This window comes from Narcine bancroftii, chromosome 8 (assembly GCF_036971445.1).
Source record: "Narcine bancroftii isolate sNarBan1 chromosome 8, sNarBan1.hap1, whole genome shotgun sequence".
In the NCBI taxonomy this organism is placed as follows: Eukaryota; Metazoa; Chordata; class Chondrichthyes; order Torpediniformes; family Narcinidae; genus Narcine; species Narcine bancroftii.
The window spans coordinates 3,544,222-3,567,387 of NC_091476.1; the positions used below are offsets into that span (position 1 = coordinate 3,544,222).

A 23,166-nucleotide genomic window follows, 5' to 3' on the forward strand; every position below is an offset into this window, starting at 1 on the left:
CTGAATATATCTGACATTTTATCATAACATATCTCCCTGCTGGATCTATTATTTCCTCTTCTATTTTAAATGGCACATTTTTGCTAATTAATATAGCCACTCCTCTTGCTTTTGAATTATACGATGCTGCTGTTACATGTCCTACCCAATCTCTCTTTAATTTCTTGTGCTCCAATTCAGTTAAGTGTGTTTCTTGGACAAATGCTATATCTATTTTTTCCTTTTTCAGTAAATTTAGTAGTTTCTTCCTTTTAATTTGGTTATGTATTCCATTAATATTTAGAGTCATATAGTTCAGCGTAGCCATTTTATATTTTGTTTATCTTCTCTTTCCGTTTTTCCATCATTACCTTTCCTCCTTTTCCATTTCTGTTTTCTTATTTTCAACTCTTTACCAGACAACATTCCTACAACATCCAACATTTTCCTTATTCTCCTATTTCTATCTTCTTTATCCCCAATCTCCCCTTCCCCTCCTGAATTGCCCTTTATCCCTTGTCGGACAACCACATCTCCCCTCTCCATTTGGATTTGCGAATCCACTCGCAAGCGTCAACTGATTTTGCAGTGACCGCTCTTTTCCCCCACCCAGCCCCCCCCAGAAAAGATTTCGCTTTTTATATGTCACAAAGGTCACTCTTTTAATTCCCTCCTTATTCTCTCTATTCCATTACCTTCTCTTATTAATTCTTGTCTATACTCTCTATGTTTTCCTCTAATTACAGATACTTTCACATATGCCCATTGTCTCTATTCACTCTTATACCTCTTTACCCGCATACATATCAATCGTGGTCATTTTTACCCTCCTTACCCTTCTTCATCCCTCAGTCTATTTTTGTCTTTACCCACATACATATCAATCGTGATAATTTTTGCTCTCATTACCCGTCTTCATCCCTCAGTCTATTTTTGTAATTGTTCTGCAAATTTTCGTGCTTCTTCTGGATCCGAGAATAGTCTGTTTTGTTGTCCTGGAATAAATATTTTCAATACCGCAGGATGCTTCAGTGTAAATTTATATCCTTTCTTCCATAAAATCGCTTTTGCTGTATTGAACTCTTTTCTCTTCTTTAGGAGTTCAAAGCTTATATCTGGATAAATGAAGATTTTTTGCCCTTTATACTCCAGTGGTTTGTTGCCCTCTCTTACTTTTTCCATTGTCTTCTCCAGTACCTTTTCTCTTGTAGTATATCTTAGGAATTTTACTACAATAGATCTTGGTTTTTGTTGTGGTTGTGGTTTAGGGGCCAATGCTCTATGTGCCCTTTCTATTTCCATTTCTTGCTGTAGTTCTGGACATCCTAGGGCCTTAGGGATCCATTCTTTTATAAACTCCCTCATATTCTTGCCTTCTTCATCTTCCTTAAGGCCCACTATCTTTATGTTATTTCTTCTGTTATAATTTTCCATTATATCTATTTTTTGGGCTAGTAATTCTTGTGTCTCTTTAGTTTTTTTATTAGATTCCTCCAATTTCTTTTTTAAGTCTTCTACCTCCATTTCTGCTGCTATTGCCCGTTCTTCCATCTTGTCCATTTTTTTCCCCATTTCTGTTAAGGTCATATCCATTTTATTTATTTTCTCTTCTGTGTTGTTTATTCTTCTTCTTAAATCATTGAATTCCTGTGTTTGCCATTCTTTAAATGACTCCATGTATCCTCTAACAAGAGCAAGTATATCCTTTACCTTGCCTTTCCCTTTATCTATTTCACTGTACTCTTCCTCTTCTTCTTCCTCTGGGTTGACCATCTGTTGTTTCTTTGCTGCCCTTTCCTCCTCTTCTTTCTTGTTTCCATTGTCTTCTGTGGTCTCTTCTTGCTGCAGGTGTTCTGCAGCTGTCGTTGCCGGCTGTGGAGATCGACTCCCCAGCTGGTCCCCCCTCCCGTCGGTGTGTTTTTTTGCATGCGCATCGCGCATGCGCGACTCCTCGCGCATGCGCGGTTGCGCACTTTTACTCGGCTCTGTGAGCCATTGTTGTAGTTCTTTTTCTACCGACCTGAGGTAGTGGGGCCCTCTCTCCACAGCGGGCCTCTTCGGACAGGTAAGGCCTTCACCTTTTTCCTCCGTTGTCTTCTCTTCCTCTCTTCTTTCCGTTGATTTTGATTTTTCTCCTTTTGTCTCCATCTTCTTTCCACCTTTATACTCACTTTTCTTTTACTTGTATTTCTGTGCCTTTGTATTTTCTCTTGTTTTTCCCGACTTTTCTGGAGAGGGCTGGAGTTCCCCTACCGGCCACTACTCCATCACGTGACTCCTCCCATCACCCTCTGGTTGAAGAAATTTTTGCCTCATCTGAGTTCTAAAATGGCTTCTTTTTATTCTGAGGCCATACCCTCTGGACCCAGATTCTCCCCCTTTCAGAAACATCTCCACATCCACTTTATTCAGCCCTTTCAATTTTTGGTAGGTGTCAATGAGATCCCCCTTATACTTCTAATAAACTCCAGCAAATAAAGGACCAGGGCCATCAAGTGCTCCTCATTTGTTAACCATCTCCTCCTGGGGGATTACATTTAAATTTACAAGCAACTTGGTAACAGGCCCACAAGCCCATGCCGTCCAAATATCCCAATTAACCTAAAATCCCCACACGTTTTGAAAAGTGGAAGGAAACTGGAACACTCAAAGGAAACCGGAACACTTGAAGGAAACCCACAGACATGGGGAGAAAGTACAAACTCCCTACAGACAGCGCTGGATTTGAACCTCTCCAAATGCCAGTACATCCTTCCTTAGCTATGGGGCCCAAAACTGCTCACAATACTCCAAATGTGGTCTGACCAACACTTTCTAAAATCTCTCTATTACATCCTTGCTTTTATATTCTAGTCCTCACAAAATGAATGGTAATATAGCATATATCACTCTTACTATTACCTTAATCTACAAGTTAACCTTTGAGGAATCGTGTACTAGGACTCCCAAGTCTCCTTCTGCCAGCTTTCTGTATTCTCTCCCCATTCAGTACATTGTTGCAAGTCAAAACTTCTTTTTCACGAGAAGGGTAAATGAAATTCAAATCCTTAACCCATAGCCAGTACAAGTGGCCATTAAGATTTAGTAATTGAATCAGTTTGCCAGTGATTGAGGTGACTTGACTGATTAATGATACCAAAACAAAAGACTTGGTCCTGTTGTAAAAATGCATAAACACTGGAAGAACTCAGCAGCATCCATAGGAGGTCAAGATACATAAACAATATTTTGGACCTGAGCCCTTGTTCAAGGTATTTCACATCAGGCTCTGTATCTTGGAACAACAGACAACACCCATTTTATGGAGTGGGGTGGTGGGGGGGGGGGGGGGGGTGATGTTTGCTGACATACTGTAATTTTCTATAATGTGAGGATGTGTCATTTACATGTGCATCAAAAAAATCTTGTTTCTTTATTTACTTACGCTAATTCAGTGAGCGTGAATTTTATTCAGCATTCTAAATCTTTGTGTTGCAATGTGCGAATTCTGTAAGGCTAAATTTCAGTAATACAAATGGCATTTCACAGGGTTTGGCTGTGAATAATCAAGCCAACCTGCAACACCATGAGTACAAAATCCTAGCAAACTGACTTAACAATACCCTGAATAGGTAGACTTTATAGTTTTAATTTGACAAGTTCAGCTGTAAATCTGAGAATACCCAACTTCTCTTTTGTTGGATTACTAACTGATGTGCAACAGTCAATAGAAGCTACCTCTGATCATTTCTTTGTGGTTTGGTGAAGAATCTCAAGTAAAAAATGTGCGGAACATAACACTTCATAAAAAGTTCACTAACTTGATTCCTATTCAGATAATGAAGCACATTCATTGCTTGCAATCTTACTATTCCAAATCAGAATTCTTCATTCTTCTGATTTTATGGATTCTAATCTAGAACTGTAGTGTCATTTTCCACAGTTGGTCCCACAGAACTTTCTCAATAAACCTCATCCTCTATTGCCACCTAAGACAGATTTCAGCAATAATTGAAATTTTTAAGGCACCTCCCTGTGGGATTAGATGGTGAAGGGAGTGCAAGCCTGATACCAATTTTGCTGGAATGGGACCTATACAGCTGTCCACAGTGGAACATGATTAACGAGGGACAACTGTTATCAGGGAATGGGCTTTAATTACAGACATATATGGGAGAGCCTGCAACTGCCATTTCCTTGAGAACACAAGCGGGCTATGTAGTCACCAAAGTGCGCCCTGACCTACAATCAGTGGTCCTGCCTCTCTGGGAAGCCAACAGATTATTAGAAGGGCTTGAATACACCAAGAGAGGGACACCAAGTCAAGTCCTCAAGGGTAGGAGACAAAAGTCCCTGGTGTACCCATAAAGAGTTGTTTATAGCATTGGTCAGCACTGGCGTGGAACCCACTCGCATTCATGGGATCCCCACCTCCGCTTTGTACGTGCTCTGGAAAGAGCACTATGGAGGGAAGGAGTGGGGGGCAAGATGCCCTGTTGGGGAGGAGCTCCAAAGTCCTCACCCACAACAGAATAACCCTCCCTCAGCTCCTATCCCATCCACAGCGGCCCCTGACTCCCTTAGGGCAGAGCTGAGAACCCTGCTGTGACAGGAATTTGCCCATATCTTGCAGTAGAAAACATCACCCATAGGATAGCAAACATCCACACCCCTCCCATAGGATAGAGGCCAGGGCACCCAGAGAATATGCTCAGCTGTCTTGTTCCAGCCAGGCAACCCGAGGCCATACACTGCAGCAGAATTACAGTAGGGCAAAGGGAATACACAGCGTTGGATGGTCCTAGTGGACACTGGGGCTGAGTACACTATCACCTCCGGCATCCTGCAGTTTGGGGAGGACTGCAGTTCACCATAGTGGATTTTGGTGGGGGCGGGGGGAGGGGGGGCAGACGCAGGCAAGGTCATTGAGGGCCTCAATAACAACAGTTTGAAGACAAATCTGAGCCGCACCAGCAGCCACTGGAGGGAGGCCAGACTGAGGAAATAAGGTCCTCTTCTTACCACCTAGCCGTGGCATTGGAGGCAGGTTAGGCAAGACTGGCTAATCCCAGTGTATAGAGAGTTAATGTCGTTCAGATGTGAGAAGATAAGGGTGCGAATAACCTTTTTGAGGTCCTCGAGTGAGAGGTACAGTTTTATTTTAACAATTATGCAGAGCTGGAAAAAGCAGACCATCATCATGGCGTTGACCTGTTTGTCAAATTTGAAGACAGCGTCAAATAGCACCCCAAGGGATTTAATGTGGGGTTTATTAAGAATGGATAGATTACCTAGGGAGTCACGTAACTTTTTGGAGAAACTAGGGGGGGCCGAATAGGATGATCTCAGATTTTGTCTCATTAAGTTGGAGGAAGTTGTGGGCCATCCAGCATTTTATGCCTTCCAGACAGTTGGTGAGGTTAGTGATTTCTGACTGTCACTGGACATGCTTGTTTGGATCCCCTGAGGTCACTTGTCCAGATTTAACACGACTTACAATATGAATGTTCATATGATCTCTGTGGGTTTGAATTTTTTTTCTCATTTATTCTTGTTTACCTCTTATAATATTGTATGTACTACCATTTATTGGATTTCAATTAAGTAGTATTGCTACTCTACCATGTTATTATTTGTAAATCTGCAAAGATTCCATTCCAATTGATTTCCTGCTTTTTTGTGTTTTTCTGATAAAATTCAATAAAAAATTTTAAAAGTCTACATTTTGTCGTGTGCCTTGAGGCTATGTGCATAGCCAACATTGTGTACACAGATCAATCGCTCAGGTCTTATAAAAAAAATCAAGTTCTCCTCCCACCACCCAGATATCTCAGTGGCACACTACATCGATGATCTCCAGCATAAGCCCTCGACAGGATAATCACCTCACTGCTGGTGCAAGGGTGGGCCATTAACCTGAAAAAGGTACAGGATTCTAGTGAAACAGTCCTTTTCCTGGGTCCTTTGGCAGCAGAGAAATTCCCGCAGCCGCTAAAAGCAAAGTCCTCAATGCGGCAGTGTCCATCAACAGGAGTGTTGCGAGATGGGTCTTTTGGCTTGCTGATGCCAACACATTCCCCATCTCACAACACTCCTCCATCCACTCACTGTACAGTGTTTCCAGGAAAAAGATTGTGTTTTAGTGGGGACCTGATCAACAAGCTGCATTTGAAATGGCAAAAAAGACCGTTAAACAGGCACTGTCCCTGGCCCTCCGCAAGGCTGGAGTGCCCTTTGAATTACAAAGCCTCTGCCGTGAAGACAATAGCCGAGTGGAGCTTCTGGCAAAGAGGCATAGTCACAGAGTCCCATTTGGCTTCTGGACAAGTCCCTCCCCGAATGACCTGCTACCCACATAGCACCAGACGGCAGCAGACAGTCACACTCCAGCCGCACCTCCCCATCATGTGATGGGTTAAATCTGCAGATGCCACTCATGAGGAGGGCCATGCCCAGTGGTCCTCCATAGTTAAGTGGAAGTGGTACATAGCCCAAAGAGGCAAGCCGCTTACATGAACAGGTCACGTCCCTGCCCGAAAGTGACGGCCCCCATCTGAATTACCCACAGTACAACCTTCCCCAGTGGCCTGGGCCAACCGTTCAACACCCTGGACCAGGGTTTCCCAAACTGGGTTCCGTGGAAGAAATGAGAGGGAGTAATACCCCTTTTTCTTTAAATCACTCATTACCTCTGTCTTTCATTCAATTTGTTTCTGGGACAGCAACAATCAGTGCACTCCACCCTAAGAAAACAAAATGGCATCATGAGGCCTGCACATCATTTTCATCCAATGAGAATCCAATTTCTTTTGGCACAAAGCTGGCCATATTTGAAACCTATTCCACGTGTGCAATTTTAAAAACCATGGAGCGTTAAAGAAGAAACTAGGAGGCAGGATAATTCATCTGAAGAAAGTACAGAGGTGCCACTGTTTTTTCATAAAGATTATTCGATTATGCCTATAATTGGAAAAATCAAGTGCTATAAAGAAACAAAGGTATGATGAAAAAGATTTGTCACTTGGATTTACTTCTGCCAGGAATAAAGAGGTACCAGAAGCACAATGTGTTTTTATGGTAAAATTTTATCAAACAGTTCATCAGCCCCAACAATTTTTTTTTTAAATCTGGAAACAAATTATCCACAGCACAAAGATAAGGATGTGACCTTCATTAAAAAAAAACTAGATTCACTTGGAACCAATAAAGGTTTTATGATGGAAACCATAAAGGAAGCAAAAACAGAGAATGAGAATGCGACTGAACCTTCTTACAAGGCAAGTTATTGAATTTCCCTTGCTGGAGAGGCCCACACTCTTGAAGAATCTATCATTAAGCCTTGTACAAAGGACATAGTGAAGTGTATATTCAACGAGCAGTTCAACAGGAGAATCAATACAGGGCAAATGTCAAATAATACCGTAGCAAGACGTATTAAGAATCTAGCTGAGGATGTGAATTAATAGGTTGTTTGCTGTTATGCGATGCTTTTTCATTACAACTGAATGAGTCAACAGATGCTAGCCTTCGTGAGGTAGGTGTACGAGAAGGATATCAAGGAAGATGTGCTTCTTTGTGAAACTTTGCAAGGGCACACAACTGGGAAAGAACTGCATCAATAACTGCATGATGAAGAATGCTATTCCGTGTTTACATTTGTGTACAGATGGAGCCAAAGCTCTCACGGGGAAATAATGTAGGAACCATACTTGAGGGTTGCACCAAATTGCAGCAGTACTCACTGTGCCCTTCTTAGACGTCCACTTGTAGTGGAAAAAATGTCTATAAAAAAGTGCTTGATGAAGCAGTCAAAATTGTTAATTATATCTAAAGTCAACCCCTGCAGTGCCATTTGTTTAAAACTCTGTGAAGAAATGGGAAGCCAAAACACAGCCTTACTAATGCACAGAAGTGAGGTGGTCATCACGAGGAAGAGTATCGGTAAGGCTATTCAAACTTCGCAAAGCACTTCAAGTGTATTTTAGTGACTGGGTTCCCATTTTCAGAGGGCCTGTTAAGTTGCAGCCAGTTAATGCATCTTGCTGATATATTCACAAAACTTTAATGAAACTAATAGGCCCCTATAAGGCAAAATTGTAATCATTTTTAATGTGTTGGACAAAATGTCATCACTTTCTAAAAAATTTGACTTGAATTTCAATGGTGAAAGGAAAAGACTTTGTTTTTTGACGCTGGAAGACTTTGTGATGGAGCATGACCTGAGTGTTCTCGAAGATTATGTGATGAAATGGAAAAACACTTAACTACTTTACGCTCCATACTTGATGAGTATTTTTCTGACATTTCTAGAAAGAACAAGAGATGAGTACAAAATCCTTTCGTCGTCATGGCCCAACCCTAAGTGCAAGAATATGAAAACCTAATTGACAAAACATCCGACTTTCAGCAAAGAATTAAAGATTTTCTGCTGACTAAGATCAGGATTAGCCAGAGTGAAGAATACCTGTCCTTGTCTGACTCCCAGCTGAGCACCACACGTTGGAGGATGGAGATGCAGAGCTGTGTTCGCCTGGAGAAAACTACCTACATTGAAGTGTGGAAACCATACTTGCGGTACATTGGAACGCAGGTATGATTACACCCTCCCCCCCTCCACCTGACTTCCTTTCTTTAAAGTTAAGTTCACACCAGTCCCAGAATGCCAGGATTGAAGAAATGACTGAGACCTGGTCGACCTGCCTACGTGTCTTTTTCTGTACTTTAGGTAGCTCGAGTATGTGCTTGGCTTATGCTATCTTTGGATTATTTCTGTGTCCCATTTGTAACCATTGTCATTCTGTTGTGTTTTATTTTCTTTTGTAACTGGTATGTATTTGTTGATTTATTGGTTTGGGGTGGGGGGGGGGCGAATGAGGGGAAAAAAGACTGAATAATATACTCTGAAAAAAAGGATGAATGTTCTCCTGTGTTGTTTGAAATGCACAAGTCTATAAAATCAAAAATAAAATATTTAAAAAAAAGAATATCCATCCTTGACAAATTCTGCTGTGCCTCGCCTATTACCGTTTTCCACGACTTACATGTGCGAGGCTGGATTTTCATATTATGCAGAGCGAAAACAAAATACAGAAACTGACTTGATACTGCTCCTGGCACAAGGATACAAATATCTGAAGACAAGAAACAATTTAATTCATCCCATTAAATGTACATTAGAGGCAATAAATAATTTCAATGTGGAGAATGGAGAATTTATTTATTTTAGTATAAAGATCTGGTAACGTAAGAGGCTGCCAGATGGCATGAGAGTGGGGATCTCCCTCCTTCCCGGTCAGTTGGTCTGCAGCATACTGAGCCACCCCTGCAGTGTATTGGTAGGTGTCAGTGTGCATTTCTGCACCTTAAGCCTGCTGTTCATTCGCTTGATCTTTTAAACTGTAATTGATGTTTGGGGTTCTGTGATTTCCAAGTGCTCCCCAAAAGGGTTCCGTGAGCCAAAAAGTTTGGAAAGCCCTGGCCAAGACTCTGGACAGCAGCAAGATGGTGATTTACTGATGGCTCCAGCCCTGGAACCGCAGCAAACAGCAGTGGAAGGCGGCTGCACTCCACCCTGCCACAGGTAAAATACTCACACAAGGGGCGGAGTTCAGCCAAGCTGGCGGCTGTGGCACTCACGCTAAAAGAGACTACCGGGCCAGTCCGCATCTTGGGTGTGGCAAATGGCATGGCAGTGTGATGGCCTGGTGGCAGGAGACAGGGTGGCAGATCCACAGCCACCCGCTCTGGGAGCAACAATACTGGTAGTTCATTTGGGAGATTGCAAAACACGACAGTCACGGTCCACCACATGGACGCACACACCTCCAGAGAAACACCTGAAGCTGCCCACAATGGCACTATGGACCGAGACACTCAAATCTGCTCTGCCACCATTCACCATGAGCAGAGTGACCCCAGACCCTTGGAATCATGGGTGAACCGTAAAAGTGGGCACAAGGGGGCCGATGGGATGAGATCATGGGCAAAGGGTCTGGGGGTCTCATTCTCCCATGATGAAGCAAGAACTGTGGTGTTAATTGCCCCATTTGTCAATGAAAAAAACCAAGGGGAAGGTCAATGGGCCCTCTGGTCTGCATTCACAAGGGTATGGGAGCAGGCCAGGTACGGCAAGTCGACTATATCGGCCCTCTCCCACGTCAAAATAAAAACCAGTATGTCCTCACAATGGTTGACACATACTCAGGTCCCCTGCTGGCGGTGCTCTGCCAGAGGGCCAACCAGGATAGTACCACTAAAAGAGCTACCTCTCCTCCATTCTCCATTTATGGAGTATCGTGGAAGGTACAGTCCAACCAGGGCTCACACTTCATGGAGACAAAAGTACAGGAAGGTGTGGCGGATCTTGTGGCTAATGCATATCCCCTACCACCCATAGGCACTCAGGCTAACCAAGCAAATGAACAGCAGGCTTAAGGTGCAGAAACGCACACTGACACCTACCAATACACTGCAGGGGTGGCTCAGTATGCTGCAGTCTAACTGACCGGGAAGGAGGGAGATCCCCACTCTCATGCCATCTGGCAGCCTCTTACGTTACCAAGTTTGAGGAAGTGGAAGTTCAGAACCCTGAGGAGTTGGGTAGAGTATGAGTGCAGCAGCCATAAAGTCTGTCTAAAAAGGGAGAAATTATGGTACACAGGCCCAGAGATACATGATGGGCTGCGATACCTGGCAAACTTAATATGTCATGCATCCACACCCAAGAACTAACCAGACTAGAATTATTTTTGCACTCTTCCCTCCCTCCCTCCCCTCCCCCCACCCCGAAGAATGCTGCCATGGAAAATCAGTGTGTCGATAGGCATTTTACAACCTACAACACGATCCTCAGGGTGGCCTACGCAGCACCAGCAGATCAAATTGCTGGGTTTGCAATGTGAACTCCAATGCACACTGCTGAGGGGCTTCCACTTACGTCCATCACGTTTGACACAATGGACTGTTTACATGAACTACTTAATTACATGGACTTCAGTGTTCTGATATGGTGGGATGGGTAGGGGGAGGCACATGGCAGTGACCTCCACCTATCTCCCCCTTGCACATTACATCAAATAACCCCCAGTGCAGTGGGTGTTGCAGGAACTGGTATTTTCCTCCCAACAATCTGAGAAACACTAAGTTTTAAATTAATTTTTAAAAAATGGCATGGTAACAGGCCATTTTGACCCAAGAGCCCGTACTGCCCAATTATCCTACAACCCCGGTAAAAACCCACAGACACGGGAGAACATACCAACTCCTTCGAACCCCGGTCAAAATCACTGGCGTTGTAACAGCATTGTGCTAACTGCACCACCCACGACTCTCAGAGTAACACCCCAACCGTTAAACAAGGCTGGAGAATGTGGATACAAGACGTTTTCGATAGGCCACAGCAAGTGTAAGGAAGAATGGCACCTAGGTATGCCAGTATCCACAGCTGATGTTGCAGCAAAGGTGGGGGCTCCCTGGATGCTCAATGGCACTTACTAGATATGTGGACAATGCACCTACCCTGACCCTCAATGATATGGTACAGTTGTTGCTTTTCAGGATATGTTGTGCCTTATATCCACCTTAGCGACCTCGGGGAGAACCCAGCCTACTGCAGACACTAGGGCAATCACTGAGATGGAAAGGTTTTGGAGGATTGTCTTCCTCCAGAAGACATTGTCCGCCTGTCCCCCAAAGTAATCCACATGACCAGTGTGCTGGAGACACCCTCCATACGGAGGACGCTCTGACTAGAGTGGCAGCAGAACTGACGGCCGTCTGCACGGTTTCCTTGAGGAACCTACTCGCCTTTGAAGGTGGTACCTGTGCATGATTGGTAAAGAGTGTTGCACTTACATTCCCAACAAACCAGAGAACATCACTCATCTGGCCCAGCACATTCAAGAGTCTGTGAGCCTGTTAAACCCTTGGTAAATCTTTCTCTTCTCATCTTAAACCTGTCCCAGTTTTTTTTTAAACTTTCCTTCCCACGGAAAAAGAAATGACTGTTCATCTCACTTATTTATGCCCCTCATGATTATTTACAACTTTACAAGGTCACACTCAGCCTCTGAACCTCCAGGAGAAAAAGTCCCAGTCTATCTCGTCTCTCCTTATCTCAAGTCCTCCAGTTCCAATATCATCCTGAATTTTAAAAAAAATTCTTATATGGCGACAGTTAGTACAATTGTTACAGCACCAGTGATCGGGACCAGGGTTCTAATCTGCTGCTGTCTGTAAGGCGTTCTTCCCGTGTCTGCATGGGTTTACTCTGGGAGCTCCAGTTTCCTCCCACTCTTCAAAACGTAGGTCAATGAGATGTAATTAGGTGGCACAGGCTCATGGGCTGAAAGGGTGTGTTAACTTTGCTGTATGTCTAAATTTAATTTTTTTTTAATTTATAGCCGGCCAACCAGGACTGCACGCAGTACTCCAAAAATCATCTCACCAACACCATGTCATTATGTGATGTGCTAATTTTTGTTCTCAATTCCCTAATGGATTATAGCCAGCAGCCCAAATGTTTTCTTCTCCACCTGTAACCCTTTGGTCTCTTAACAACACTTTCCAGGCTCCTACAAGTTATTGTCCAAGTCCTGCCTGGTTTAGCTTACTAAAATGCAACAACTCCATCTGCCATTCCTTCCTACAGTTCCCTAGTTAACCTCAAGCCTGTTGTCATCTTAGAATCCTTCTTCACTGTCCACGATACTACCAATTTTGGAGTTATTTACAAATGTATCACATTATCATCCAAATCACAAGTTGATGACAAACAGAAGGCCAACACTCGATTCCTGTCTTACATCGCTGATCACAGACCTCCAATCAGTAAAACAAGCCTCCACTAACACTAACCTAATTTTGTATCCAATTGGCTAATTCATTTGATTTGATGCTCTGATATCTGAAACAAAAACAGGAATTGTTGAAAACAGGCAGCAAGTCAGATAAAAATTAATACTTCAACAAAAGACCCCTTGTCACACCATCTGGGTTCAACTTCAGATGGTTTGAGAGGAGAGGGATGATGTGATTCTTATGGCAAAGGAAAACCCTTAGCTCTGGTCTTTCCAGTATCTGGAAGAAGGAATTGTCCCCCTCCAGTGGTGCACATTTGACATCAAGACAAATGATGCCAAGGTAGAACTCGATGTGGAAGCCAAAGCTGCATTTTTGGAAAATTTTTTTATCAAATATCAGATTAGATCGTGGAATAGACCAACTCTAGATAGGTAAAAGACATGAGAATTAAGTGCACGATCCTTTGTTAAAAACTGGAGGGTCAGGTCAATCCTACCAAAGTGTGCAAACACATCAAGGCGACAGATTACCTTTGCAACAATAAAGCATTTCAAATGACAAACGCAAAGGAAGAAAAGCAAGAATTAGAAAAGTCAATAGCTGAAGGAACATGCAGAAAACAAGGTTGGAAAAAAAATTTAAGGGTGCAAGAGGAAAATATTCTGTGAACATAACATAACAATTACAGTACGGAAACAGGCCATTAGGCCCTTCTAGTCCGCACCGAACCAAACACCCCTTTCTAGTCCCACCTCCCTGCACAATGCCCAGAACCCTCCATCTTCTTCCCATCCATAGACCTGTCCAACCTTTTCTTAAATAATACAATGGACTCCGCCGCCACTGAAGAAGGATGGGCATTTAGAAACAAAATGTAAGGAAGGAAATTCTGTATTAAATCGCAGTTAACATGGAGGGAGAAAGGAAAGTTAGATGATCATTAGGAATAATAGCCGGTTGCGAGTCCCTGAAGGCGAGATGACTTTGGTTGGAAGGGGGGATTTTTTTTGCGGGGGGGGGGGGGGGGAAACGAGTGAAACCACAAAATTACATCCTCAGGCCATCGGACTAACAAATGTAGCCAAAGTGGAGCCTCGAGGCTGTCGGTCTGAGTTCCTTGGGGAGACCGAGCAGAGTGGATTCCGCAAAGATAACACTTCTGGCGGAAGCTTCGTGCAGCAAGTAAAACATTGACCCTCCACAACGTTGCATTGATAACACGTGAACAGGCGAGAGCTTTTGGAAATCTCATCCTCGGCGCTAAACAGAAGCACGTTGTTGTCCCCCAGTCCATATAATACAAAGGGGCAACGGCGATGATTAGAGCTGCCTCCACCCTCCACTCGACCTGGGTCATTTGGAGAAGCGACACAGGACACAGGACGAGGCCGGACCCAACTCGGCCGCGCCGCAGCCGTTGCCCGGGGAAAGCGCCCATCCCTCGGCCGGAGCACCCACGCGCTGCTCGGGGTGGCAGGCAGAGGCCGAGCCCCCAGGCCCCCAGGCCGGAGCAGCGCGAGCCGATGATGTAACAAAAGGCCGAGGGCCGAGGCCTAGGCCCCGCTCACTCACCTGCAGCCCAGGAAGACGTGGTTGGTCCACACCATGGAGAGTGCGAGCAGCTGGTCGGTCCGACTGCCCGGGTAATCCTGCATGTGGCGAACGATGAACTGCCGGCGGATGTGCCAGTGCCTGTCGCTCTCCGACGGCCCGCGGTACCGCTCGGCCTCCTCCGCCAGCTGCCTCTTCGGCCTGGTCAGCGAGTCCACGCCGGCCGCCATCTTAAGAGCCGAGGCCCAGAGCCCTGGGCTGGCGGCGTGGGCGCGAGGGCGAGGGCGGGGGCGGGGGAGAGGAGCGCGGCCCGACGGCTCAGCCTCTTCGCAACCGCCGGCCGCGGCTCAGCACCGTCCACGAGGGGAAGCAAGCGTCCCTCCACCGAGCGCCGCTGCCTCCTGCCCGGCGCCGCTCTGCTCTAGACGCCGGCAGCTCCGACCCACAGCGCCCCCCTCTTGTGGGCTGTCCGCATGTGCGGCTGCGCGACTCCCAGCGCCGCGACGCTCTCAGGGCGAGTGTCACAAATAGCCCAGCCCACGCTGGCCGCCGCCCTGACCCCTGACCCCAGAGCCCAGCCCACGCTGGCCGCCGCCCAGAGCCCCAGACCCCAAGGCCCCAGAGCCCAGCCCACGCTGGCCGCCGCCCTGACCCCTGACCCCAGAGCCCAGCCCACGCTGGCCGCCGCCCAGAGCCCCAGAGCCCAAGGCCCCAGAGCCCAGCCCACGCTGGCCGCCGCCCAGAGCCCCAGACCCCAAGGCCCCAGAGCCCAGCCCACGCTGGCCGCCGCCCAGAGCCCCAGACCCCAAGCGGGGCCATATCTCTTCGAAGAGGAGCAGCAGAATCACACAAGCATCCTCCTCCTTCACACTCAATGGCCACAATCTTCCTGCAACGGATTTGGCACCTGCTGCCCCGCCGATTTTTACCCCCCACCACCGACATCGAAACTTTCCAACATCACCAAAGTTCCCAGTGTTGGAACCAAGGGGTTAAGTAATCCTGGAAAATATGCCTATGTACTATTCATTATGGATTCATTAATCCATTACTATGTAACAATTTACTATTTACTTCAATTAGACTGTTTAAGGGAAATATTAATGCAATTAAGGAACAGCCACAGTATGTAGAAAAGTTGGCTGATTATAGTATGTGTAGAATTTGCTGCCTCCAAATACAAAGAGTGAGAATACTTTCATTCCCCAAGGTTACACTGCTAATTGTTAAGCACAAGACCGGAGAGAAAACATCAAAAACACACATGGGAGTAACAGGATAGCAGATAGGAGAAGTTAGACAGGATGAGGTTGGAGGAACTATAGGGACAGTGATTTATTCTGAAACAGGCCAGGGACAGGAAGATAAGTGTATTGCAAGGATAAGTGATAAGAGTACCATGACTGAGAATGACAGAGACAAATAAATAAACCACTTGCGTAGGAACGAGGAGTCATAAGGGTACATGGAAGGTGTTATTAAAACAACAGAATGTTCTGGCCTTGGGGATTAAGATAGGAGGTCTACACCATAGATCATTGCAGAGCAGGAAATTGCTTGATATAAATCTTAGGCAAGGAGCCTATCAAAGAAAGCCAACTTTTGTTCAATGTAACAATGTTGATCTATATAAACAGAAGGGACTGGACGGTAAGAGTCAGTCTTGGGGAATAGCTCACCGAACAGGTGACCTATGAACTAACGACTGAACCAGAGCTCTGTTAAGCTTTATTCTTGAGCTATGTAATAAACTGATTGTGAAACCGAATACCTTCTCCTATCACTTGATTCAATGAGCACGCTGGACTCAGACGACACATAGACCAAATTGAGGGGAGGGTAAAGCCAGAGTCCGACACCAGAGCACTGGACTCTGATTAGAATTTATCATTTTTCCTTCAGTCGCAAAAGTCCTTGGACTATAATTCTCTCTTCTTTAGTAAAGTTTCCCCTGCTTGGATTGCAGAATTCTACATAACCTGCTTCTATGCCAAATCGAGAATCTATGCACATTGTACCCAACCTCATGGAAAAAACTGCATTTACCCTGTCAAACCCCCTCATGATTTTGGTCACCTCTATCAAATCTCCCTTCATTCTCTTTCACTCCAGGTAATAAAGTCTATTCAATGTTGTAGCATTCCAGCTCCTCATTCCAGCCACATCCTTTCAATCTCGTTGATATCATTCCCGTATGGAGGTGACCCTAAACTGCACATAATGCCCCCTATTGGGCCTCACCATTGTCTTGTACAACTTTACCATAATCCCATCCAATGATAAAGGGGTGACCAATCTGATCCTATTCTTTAAATGTTATGTCAATCATGGAAAGTTTAAAGAACTTTGTCTACAGTAAGAGTCACCACTTTGTCCAGCGCCCCTCATAGAAATGAGGCCCCAGCGAGAAACAAACTTGCGCTCCCTCGTTTACACGACCAGTGCTCTAACACTGAGCTATCATGGACAGATGTCCCCAAGATGTTTCTTTCATGCTGGTGATTTCATTTTGCAGCCATTCGGTTCCATAATTGATAAGTAGATAGCTGGTGTTCACAACTCAGCAGAGGTTGTTAATTATCACTTTCGCATTAATTTGCTCCCTCAAAACATAATTTTAAAAATCCTCTGTGACAACAGCAAGAAAAATACTGGTTCAGGGATATGTGAAGGGAATTCCAATTTTTGGAAGTTTTCGTACAGATGAATTTCATCTTTTATATTTTGCATTTTATAAAATTAATTTCTGGTAAATAGGAGCCAACTCTGAACCCACATGGGAAACTCAGAGATGGCAGATGCTAGAAACAAGAAGCTGGAGGAACTCAGCAGGTCAGGCAGCATCCATGAAGTGGACTGGAAAGTCAAATTTCAGGTTGAGACCCTCATCATGAACACTCCAGTGATTCATTAGGGAATCAGAGGTGTGGAGGGTGAGCAAATTTAAGTTCTTTGGAGTCACTAATCTCAGAGGATCTATTCCTGAACCCAACACACTAATGTCATGAAGAAAGCACATCAGCGCCTCTACTTCTTATGGCATTTGTTCAGGTTTGGCCTGACATTAGAAACCTTGGCAATTTTCTATAGATGTGTGATGGAAAGTGTGCTGACTAGCTGCATGACGGTCTGGAATGGAGACACCAGTACCCCTGAGCATAAAGCCCTGCAAAAGGTAGTGGACACAGCCCAGGCCATCACAGGTAAAACCATCCCTATGATTGAGAACATCTACAGGGAACGCTGCCACAGGAGAGCATCAGCAATCATCAACAATCCACATCATCCAGTATATGCTCTGTTCTCGCTGCTGCCATCGGGAAAGAGGTATTGGTGCCACAAGACTCACAACACCAGGTTCAGGAACAGCTGCTCCCCCTCCACCATCAGATTCCTCAACCACAAACTCAATCAGGGGCTCATTTAAGGACTCTTACTTTTGCATTTTATCGATTTTTAAAAATCTCTATATTGCACAGTCAGTTTGTTTACATTTCTTTATTTGTTTACATGTGCCTGAAGGAAAAAGATTCTCAGGGTTGTATGTGATGTCATATATCTGCTCTCACAATAAATCTGAAATCTGAATCTCATCAAGATTCACAAGAGGGTCTCAACCATAAACCCATTTCCCTGACTGGCTGAGTTCCCGCAGCAACTTACTTATGATCTGGAAATCATATTGTTTGCAAATTAGCAGATGCCTCAACAATTTAGTTTATATCAAACGAAAGGTAAATGTGTCACACTGTTGTTAACAACTTCATTGGTTGTTCCTTTAGTAAAATAGTTGTATAAGACTAAGTTGTTAACCAGTATTATCTTTCTGGAAATGGTTGATGCCCGGTTGTGCTCGTATATGAAACATTATCGTATTGGATCTTTCATCCTGTGATTGGCTAATGTAGAGCATTGCCTTCAGATCCTCCATGAACATAAGCATATCACTGCATTAGCAACAGTACGGGTTTCAAATGTTTAGCCAAGCACATGAGCCATTATTCACAGCAGACAAAAATGAATTATTCACTCTCCAATGCTTTAGAGAGCCATTCTCAACCATTATTTTGGCTATGGCCCCCTTAGGACTCTGCACAAAGATTATGGTCCCCCTTCACCGTGAAACAGTCACGTTTGGATTCTTCTGTACTTCTCTCCTACTGACAAGATAAAAAATATTTAAAATATTTATGTCCATGTGAGGTGAAAAGAAAACAAGGCTTTTACTTAAATGTGCTGTTACCCCTCCCCAGGTGGGTTGTAGGGCCCCTGTTGAGAATGGCTGCTCGATTGGTTCAAATTGATGGCAATTTATAAGAATGACATAATGTTCAGTAATGAAAGTAAAGCTCCATTTGAAAATGGTTTATATTTAAAACAGCCCCCCCCCCAAACATTTGTTTTTGCGTGAAGTACCATGCACTTCCATTCATTTGGCATCACTTACCTCCAGGTTAGTCAGAACAGCAAATTGTGATAATGTGAGCATCAGGTGAGGCACAGTTTGTAGAATATTTGTTCCAAAATTAGAGACTTGAGTAGAAAAATGTAAATACTCTGCACAGTGGCAGCTGCTTTCTCTTATGGATGCCAAAAATTCCATACATTATTACGAAGAAGAGCCACTGATCCCATATCTAGTCAATATCAATCTCAGAATCGACAGGGTAGAAACAGACTCTTTGGCATATTGATGCTTGTGGGACCTTACTGAGCACAAATTTGTCAATGCACTTTATACATTGCAGCAGCAGGAACTATATTTTAAAAGTTCTCGATTAGCTAGAAAACACTCTGGGATGTTCGGAGGGATGGGAAGACCACATGTTCCAGTTCCACACACTGCCTTAACAACAATCCTTCCAGCAGCTGAGATTCAGAACCAAACTTTCATTCTTAGTTTTCTTGTTAAATAGTATTTCTCTAACTTGATTTTCCAACTTGAGGGATAGCATATTACTTATGTGGATGGATTACCGTGGGTTGCACAAGGCATACATTTCCCCTTTGGACTGCAGAAATTGTGAGGCTGAGTTCAGACATGTCAGTGAGGAGAGAGTGAAGGGGGGAGGGGAATAGTGAAAAGGGACTATGAGGGGAACAGTGACAGGAATTAAAATGAAAGAAAATCCTTTGGCCAGAGGTCACCATCACTTTTATTTATTCTTTTCCATGATCAGGGCTTCACTGATAATGCCACCATTATTTACCATCCCCAAGAAGGTGTTGGTGAGCCATCTTAAATTTATAGAATGATACAGTGCAGAATCAGGCCATTCAGCCCAACTTATCCAAGATGCCTATCTAAGCTCATTCCATTTATCTGCATTTAGTCCAGGCCCCTCTGAACCTTTCCCATCCATGTACTTGTCTAAATGTTCTTTCCCATCCATGTACTTATCTAAATGTTTTTATAAAAAAGTTCTAAAAATACCTGACCCCACCATTTCCTCATGGTTGGCAGATTCAGAGGTAAAGATGCATGGAATACTCTGACACCACAAAAGGACAGTCTGCATGAATAGAGTCATTTTTTTCTTCTACTCAAGATTCCTTTATTGTCATGTCATAGTACAGAACATGTAATATTACACAACATTGCCTTCTGTCTGCTGTAAGGCAGGCAGAGTTGCCATTAGTGTCACGCGGCAACCCTTACAATAAGAAAGAGAAGCAAAAGAGAGTCTCTTCAGAGACACAGTGTCTGTGGATTCACCTCCAGCACTCCCGCAGACTCCAGTTCCATTCATTGGCAATCCGAACTCCAGATCTAAACCTCTGACACTATCAGGAAGCCTTCAGCACCAGAGGCCCTTTGAGAGCCCTTAAGACCTCCAGAATCCTGGCTCCAATACCGGGTTCCATGATACTGTGAGCCAGTCTCAAGCAGCTCATAACCCATGTGGGTCCCCCGACCGCAAATTGCCCTTCGCCTGTGTGTGTGTCCCTCAGCCACTGAGCCCCTCGCTGGTTTGCTGTTGTGGTCACCTTCCCTTTAGGATCATCTCTTTTGCTTCTCCTTCTCAACAGGGGGTGGGGAGGGTCTTTTTCCCTGTTTCTGGTGCCCACTTGGAGAACTGTGAATGTTTATTATTTACAGTATATCTTTTATATTTATTATCTCATTTTAATTAAAATTATGAAGTTCTTTTTTTAAAAACGAAGTACCTGTTTGGCTGCAGCAGAAAGGAATGCCAGTGCATATGTACATTGTACAAATATAGATGACAACAAACTAGTGAAAATATTGTTACACCTCATTCCTTCCTCCATGGCTCTGCCAATCTCAACCCCATCCTAAAACTTCCTATTTCTTCATTCATCTAGTTCTGACTTCTTGTGTTATTTCTACTTTGGGGTGACCTCGCCATCAGTTTCCAGACCCTAAATTCTAAAACTCCTTTTGGAATTTGCAAGTTTTCTTTTGAGTAAAGCACCTTGGAGAATTTATTTCCACTGAAGCTACAAAAATGCCAGCCAAGTCGCCCCACAGATCACAGCCCTGCCTTCAAAGTCCTGATGGTGGCAGCCTCGACCAGAGAATCCAGCAAATGCTTCTCTATCCCCCACCAGCTGCACTGAAATTTTATTACATCAAATCCGGAGGAGGGCACCTAGTTCCAGAGAAATGATATATCAGCAATGCAAGGGGTTTCCATTTGAACAGCCTGTTGGGCAGTGCTGAAGCTCAAATCCAGACTCCAATCGAGCGTTTGGAGTCATCGTCATGCAAATGTCTATGTATCAGTGAAGGTTGCTTAGTAACAGAATAATGTCCTTTTATCTGTGAACCAATGTGCACTTTGCCCAGGGGGCCACTTAGCTCCAGTCTGAGGACAATCTTAAATCTCGTATAAAGTTTTAAAAAAAGATGGTTCAATTGGCCTGAGCACAGGTCGGAAAAATGGAAACGTTACACTGTTCAAGGGTGCGTAATCAAGCTAACATGTTTCATTTAACCTGGGTTCAAGGAAGGCTTTTTTTTAATGTTAAAAGAGATTTTGAAGGCATTTAGCAAACTTGAGTGGCAGGTCACATCAAACCAGCCCAACAAGTAGTTTTTTTGATCAGGTAAGAATGTGATGAATGGCGTTCATTTCTTTATCGTTAACCCTAATGAGATGGGAAAAGGAAAACTGACTGATCTGCAAAATGCTGGATCAGATTTCATGGGTTAAATAAGTTCCTCTTGTCATTTCCAACAGACGATATGTTCTCCAACCATGGAAATGAGAACACAGAACATCTGGCGCTGTCTGTAAGGAGTGTGGACGTTCTCTCCATCTCTGCATGGGTTTCCTCCAGGTGCTCCGGTTTCCTTCCACCCTTCAGTTTAATTGGGGTATTTGGGCAGCATGGGGTGATGGGCCAGAAGGGCCTGTGACTGTACTGTACAGCTAAATTAAAATAAAAAATTAACATTACAGCATAGGCCCTTCGGCCCATGTGTGCTAACCTATATATACACCTACCCCCAAAGAAAATAAACCCTCTCAGCCTCATCACTCTGTTTTTTTCCACCCATGTACCTGCCTGAGTCTCTTAAATGCCCCAAATGTTTCAGCCTCCACCTGCACCTGACAATGCATTTACTGACCTCTCCCCTCAACTTTCCTCCCTTCACTTGTACAGATGCCTCTGGTGTTTGCTACTCCCACCTTGGGAAAAAGGGGCTGACTGTCCACCTTCAATTATTACTTCAAACATGATCTTAATCGTCTATTGCATAGCAAAGTCCAAATCCTTTATTCCTCCTTTAGCCATTGCATTGGGGTGAAAAGGAATAGAACTGTGAATGATCTAATGAGATCACCTCCACACCTGAAGCACAAACTCCAGGGATGGTCCCCAAAATAACTGAAATATTAAAAAAAAGCAGAAAAATGACAGGAATAGATGCAGCATTTTCAAGGAGGGGGTCCTAATTGATGTTAGAGATGAGAAGTGCATTTGTATATAGCTCTGCCTTAGACAAATAGTCCTCAAAAATCAGCCTGTTTATGCAGATAGTACATCAAATACAATTCTAGCCTCACTTGATCAGAGATTGGTATGAGTTAATAATGTGAGAGTTCTGCAAAACATATTTGATTTTAATGGGTTGTATTTTTCTTGATTGACCCTACCAATTATCACAACTGTTTTTCTACATACCAAAAGTGACTTCACTTTAAAAGGTCCTCGTTGGCTGTGATAATGTACATTGAGTCAAAGTTAAATGGAAATGTGCACCTCAATTAACCCCTTCCCAATCCATAAACCCGCTGATCCTTGAAGGCAGGATTTAAAGAGAAACTTAGTTTGCTCCAGTTTGTGCACTATTGCCCTGTTGGCCCCAGGATTCACCTGAGTAAGGAAGCATGCAAATTATGATAGAAGCACATAATTCAGAGATTTTTAAGTGTGTTGTTGAGAATCTACAACCAGGAATTCATAGTAAGAAATACAGAAAGATTTTTTTCCCCTAGACTTTTATTGAAAAGTTACATCAGCGGGTAGCAAATTCAAAAGGAAAATCACCTTCTAATGGGTCAAACAGAAAGACCTTGAAACAAACATGGAAGGTACAATGCCCCAATAACCACACTGAAGTGAGACAAGCAGAAAAATAAACAGCACAAAGCAAGATGAAGTTCAGAAACGTGTCCAGCTTTTCATGTGATGAACAAGACAAACAAGATATTGATTTCAAGAATGTTAATGAGGCAGTGTTCAACTCTAATAACACTTCTACCTTGGGATGACTACCTTTAACCTCAATGCAGCCACAGTTAGGATCTAGGGCAATGTTTATCAAAAGACATATTCCAATGTACATTTTAACATGCCAAAAACAATCCAAAACATTCCAGTTAA

At 43.9% G+C, this 23,166-nt stretch overlaps 1 protein-coding gene and 1 long non-coding RNA gene across 3 annotated transcripts in view; one reads left to right on the forward strand and one right to left on the reverse strand.

Annotated features, from left to right (window-relative positions):
- nkrf (NFKB repressing factor) overlaps positions 1-14,846 on the reverse strand; it is a 40,703-nt gene extending 25,857 nt beyond the window's left edge. Inside the window, exons 1-2 of one of the 2 annotated variants that reach the window (XM_069892628.1) lie at positions 14,332-14,846; positions 6,648-6,701 (exon numbers count right to left, since the gene is read on the reverse strand). In XM_069892628.1, the coding sequence (XP_069748729.1) occupies positions 6,648-6,701; positions 14,332-14,540 (263 nt within the window). In that variant the 5' untranslated portion in view covers positions 14,541-14,846. The remainder of the gene's footprint in view (positions 1-6,647; positions 6,702-14,331) is intronic. The other variant, XM_069892629.1, reaches the window with a different exon arrangement.
- Positions 14,847-21,052: 6,206 nt separating this feature from the next.
- LOC138740270 (uncharacterized) lies at positions 21,053-21,734 on the forward strand. The gene is made up of 2 exons (XR_011342780.1): positions 21,053-21,381; positions 21,516-21,734. It is a non-coding gene; the product is annotated as an uncharacterized lncRNA (long non-coding RNA).
- The last annotated feature ends 1,432 nt before the right edge of the window (positions 21,735-23,166 follow it).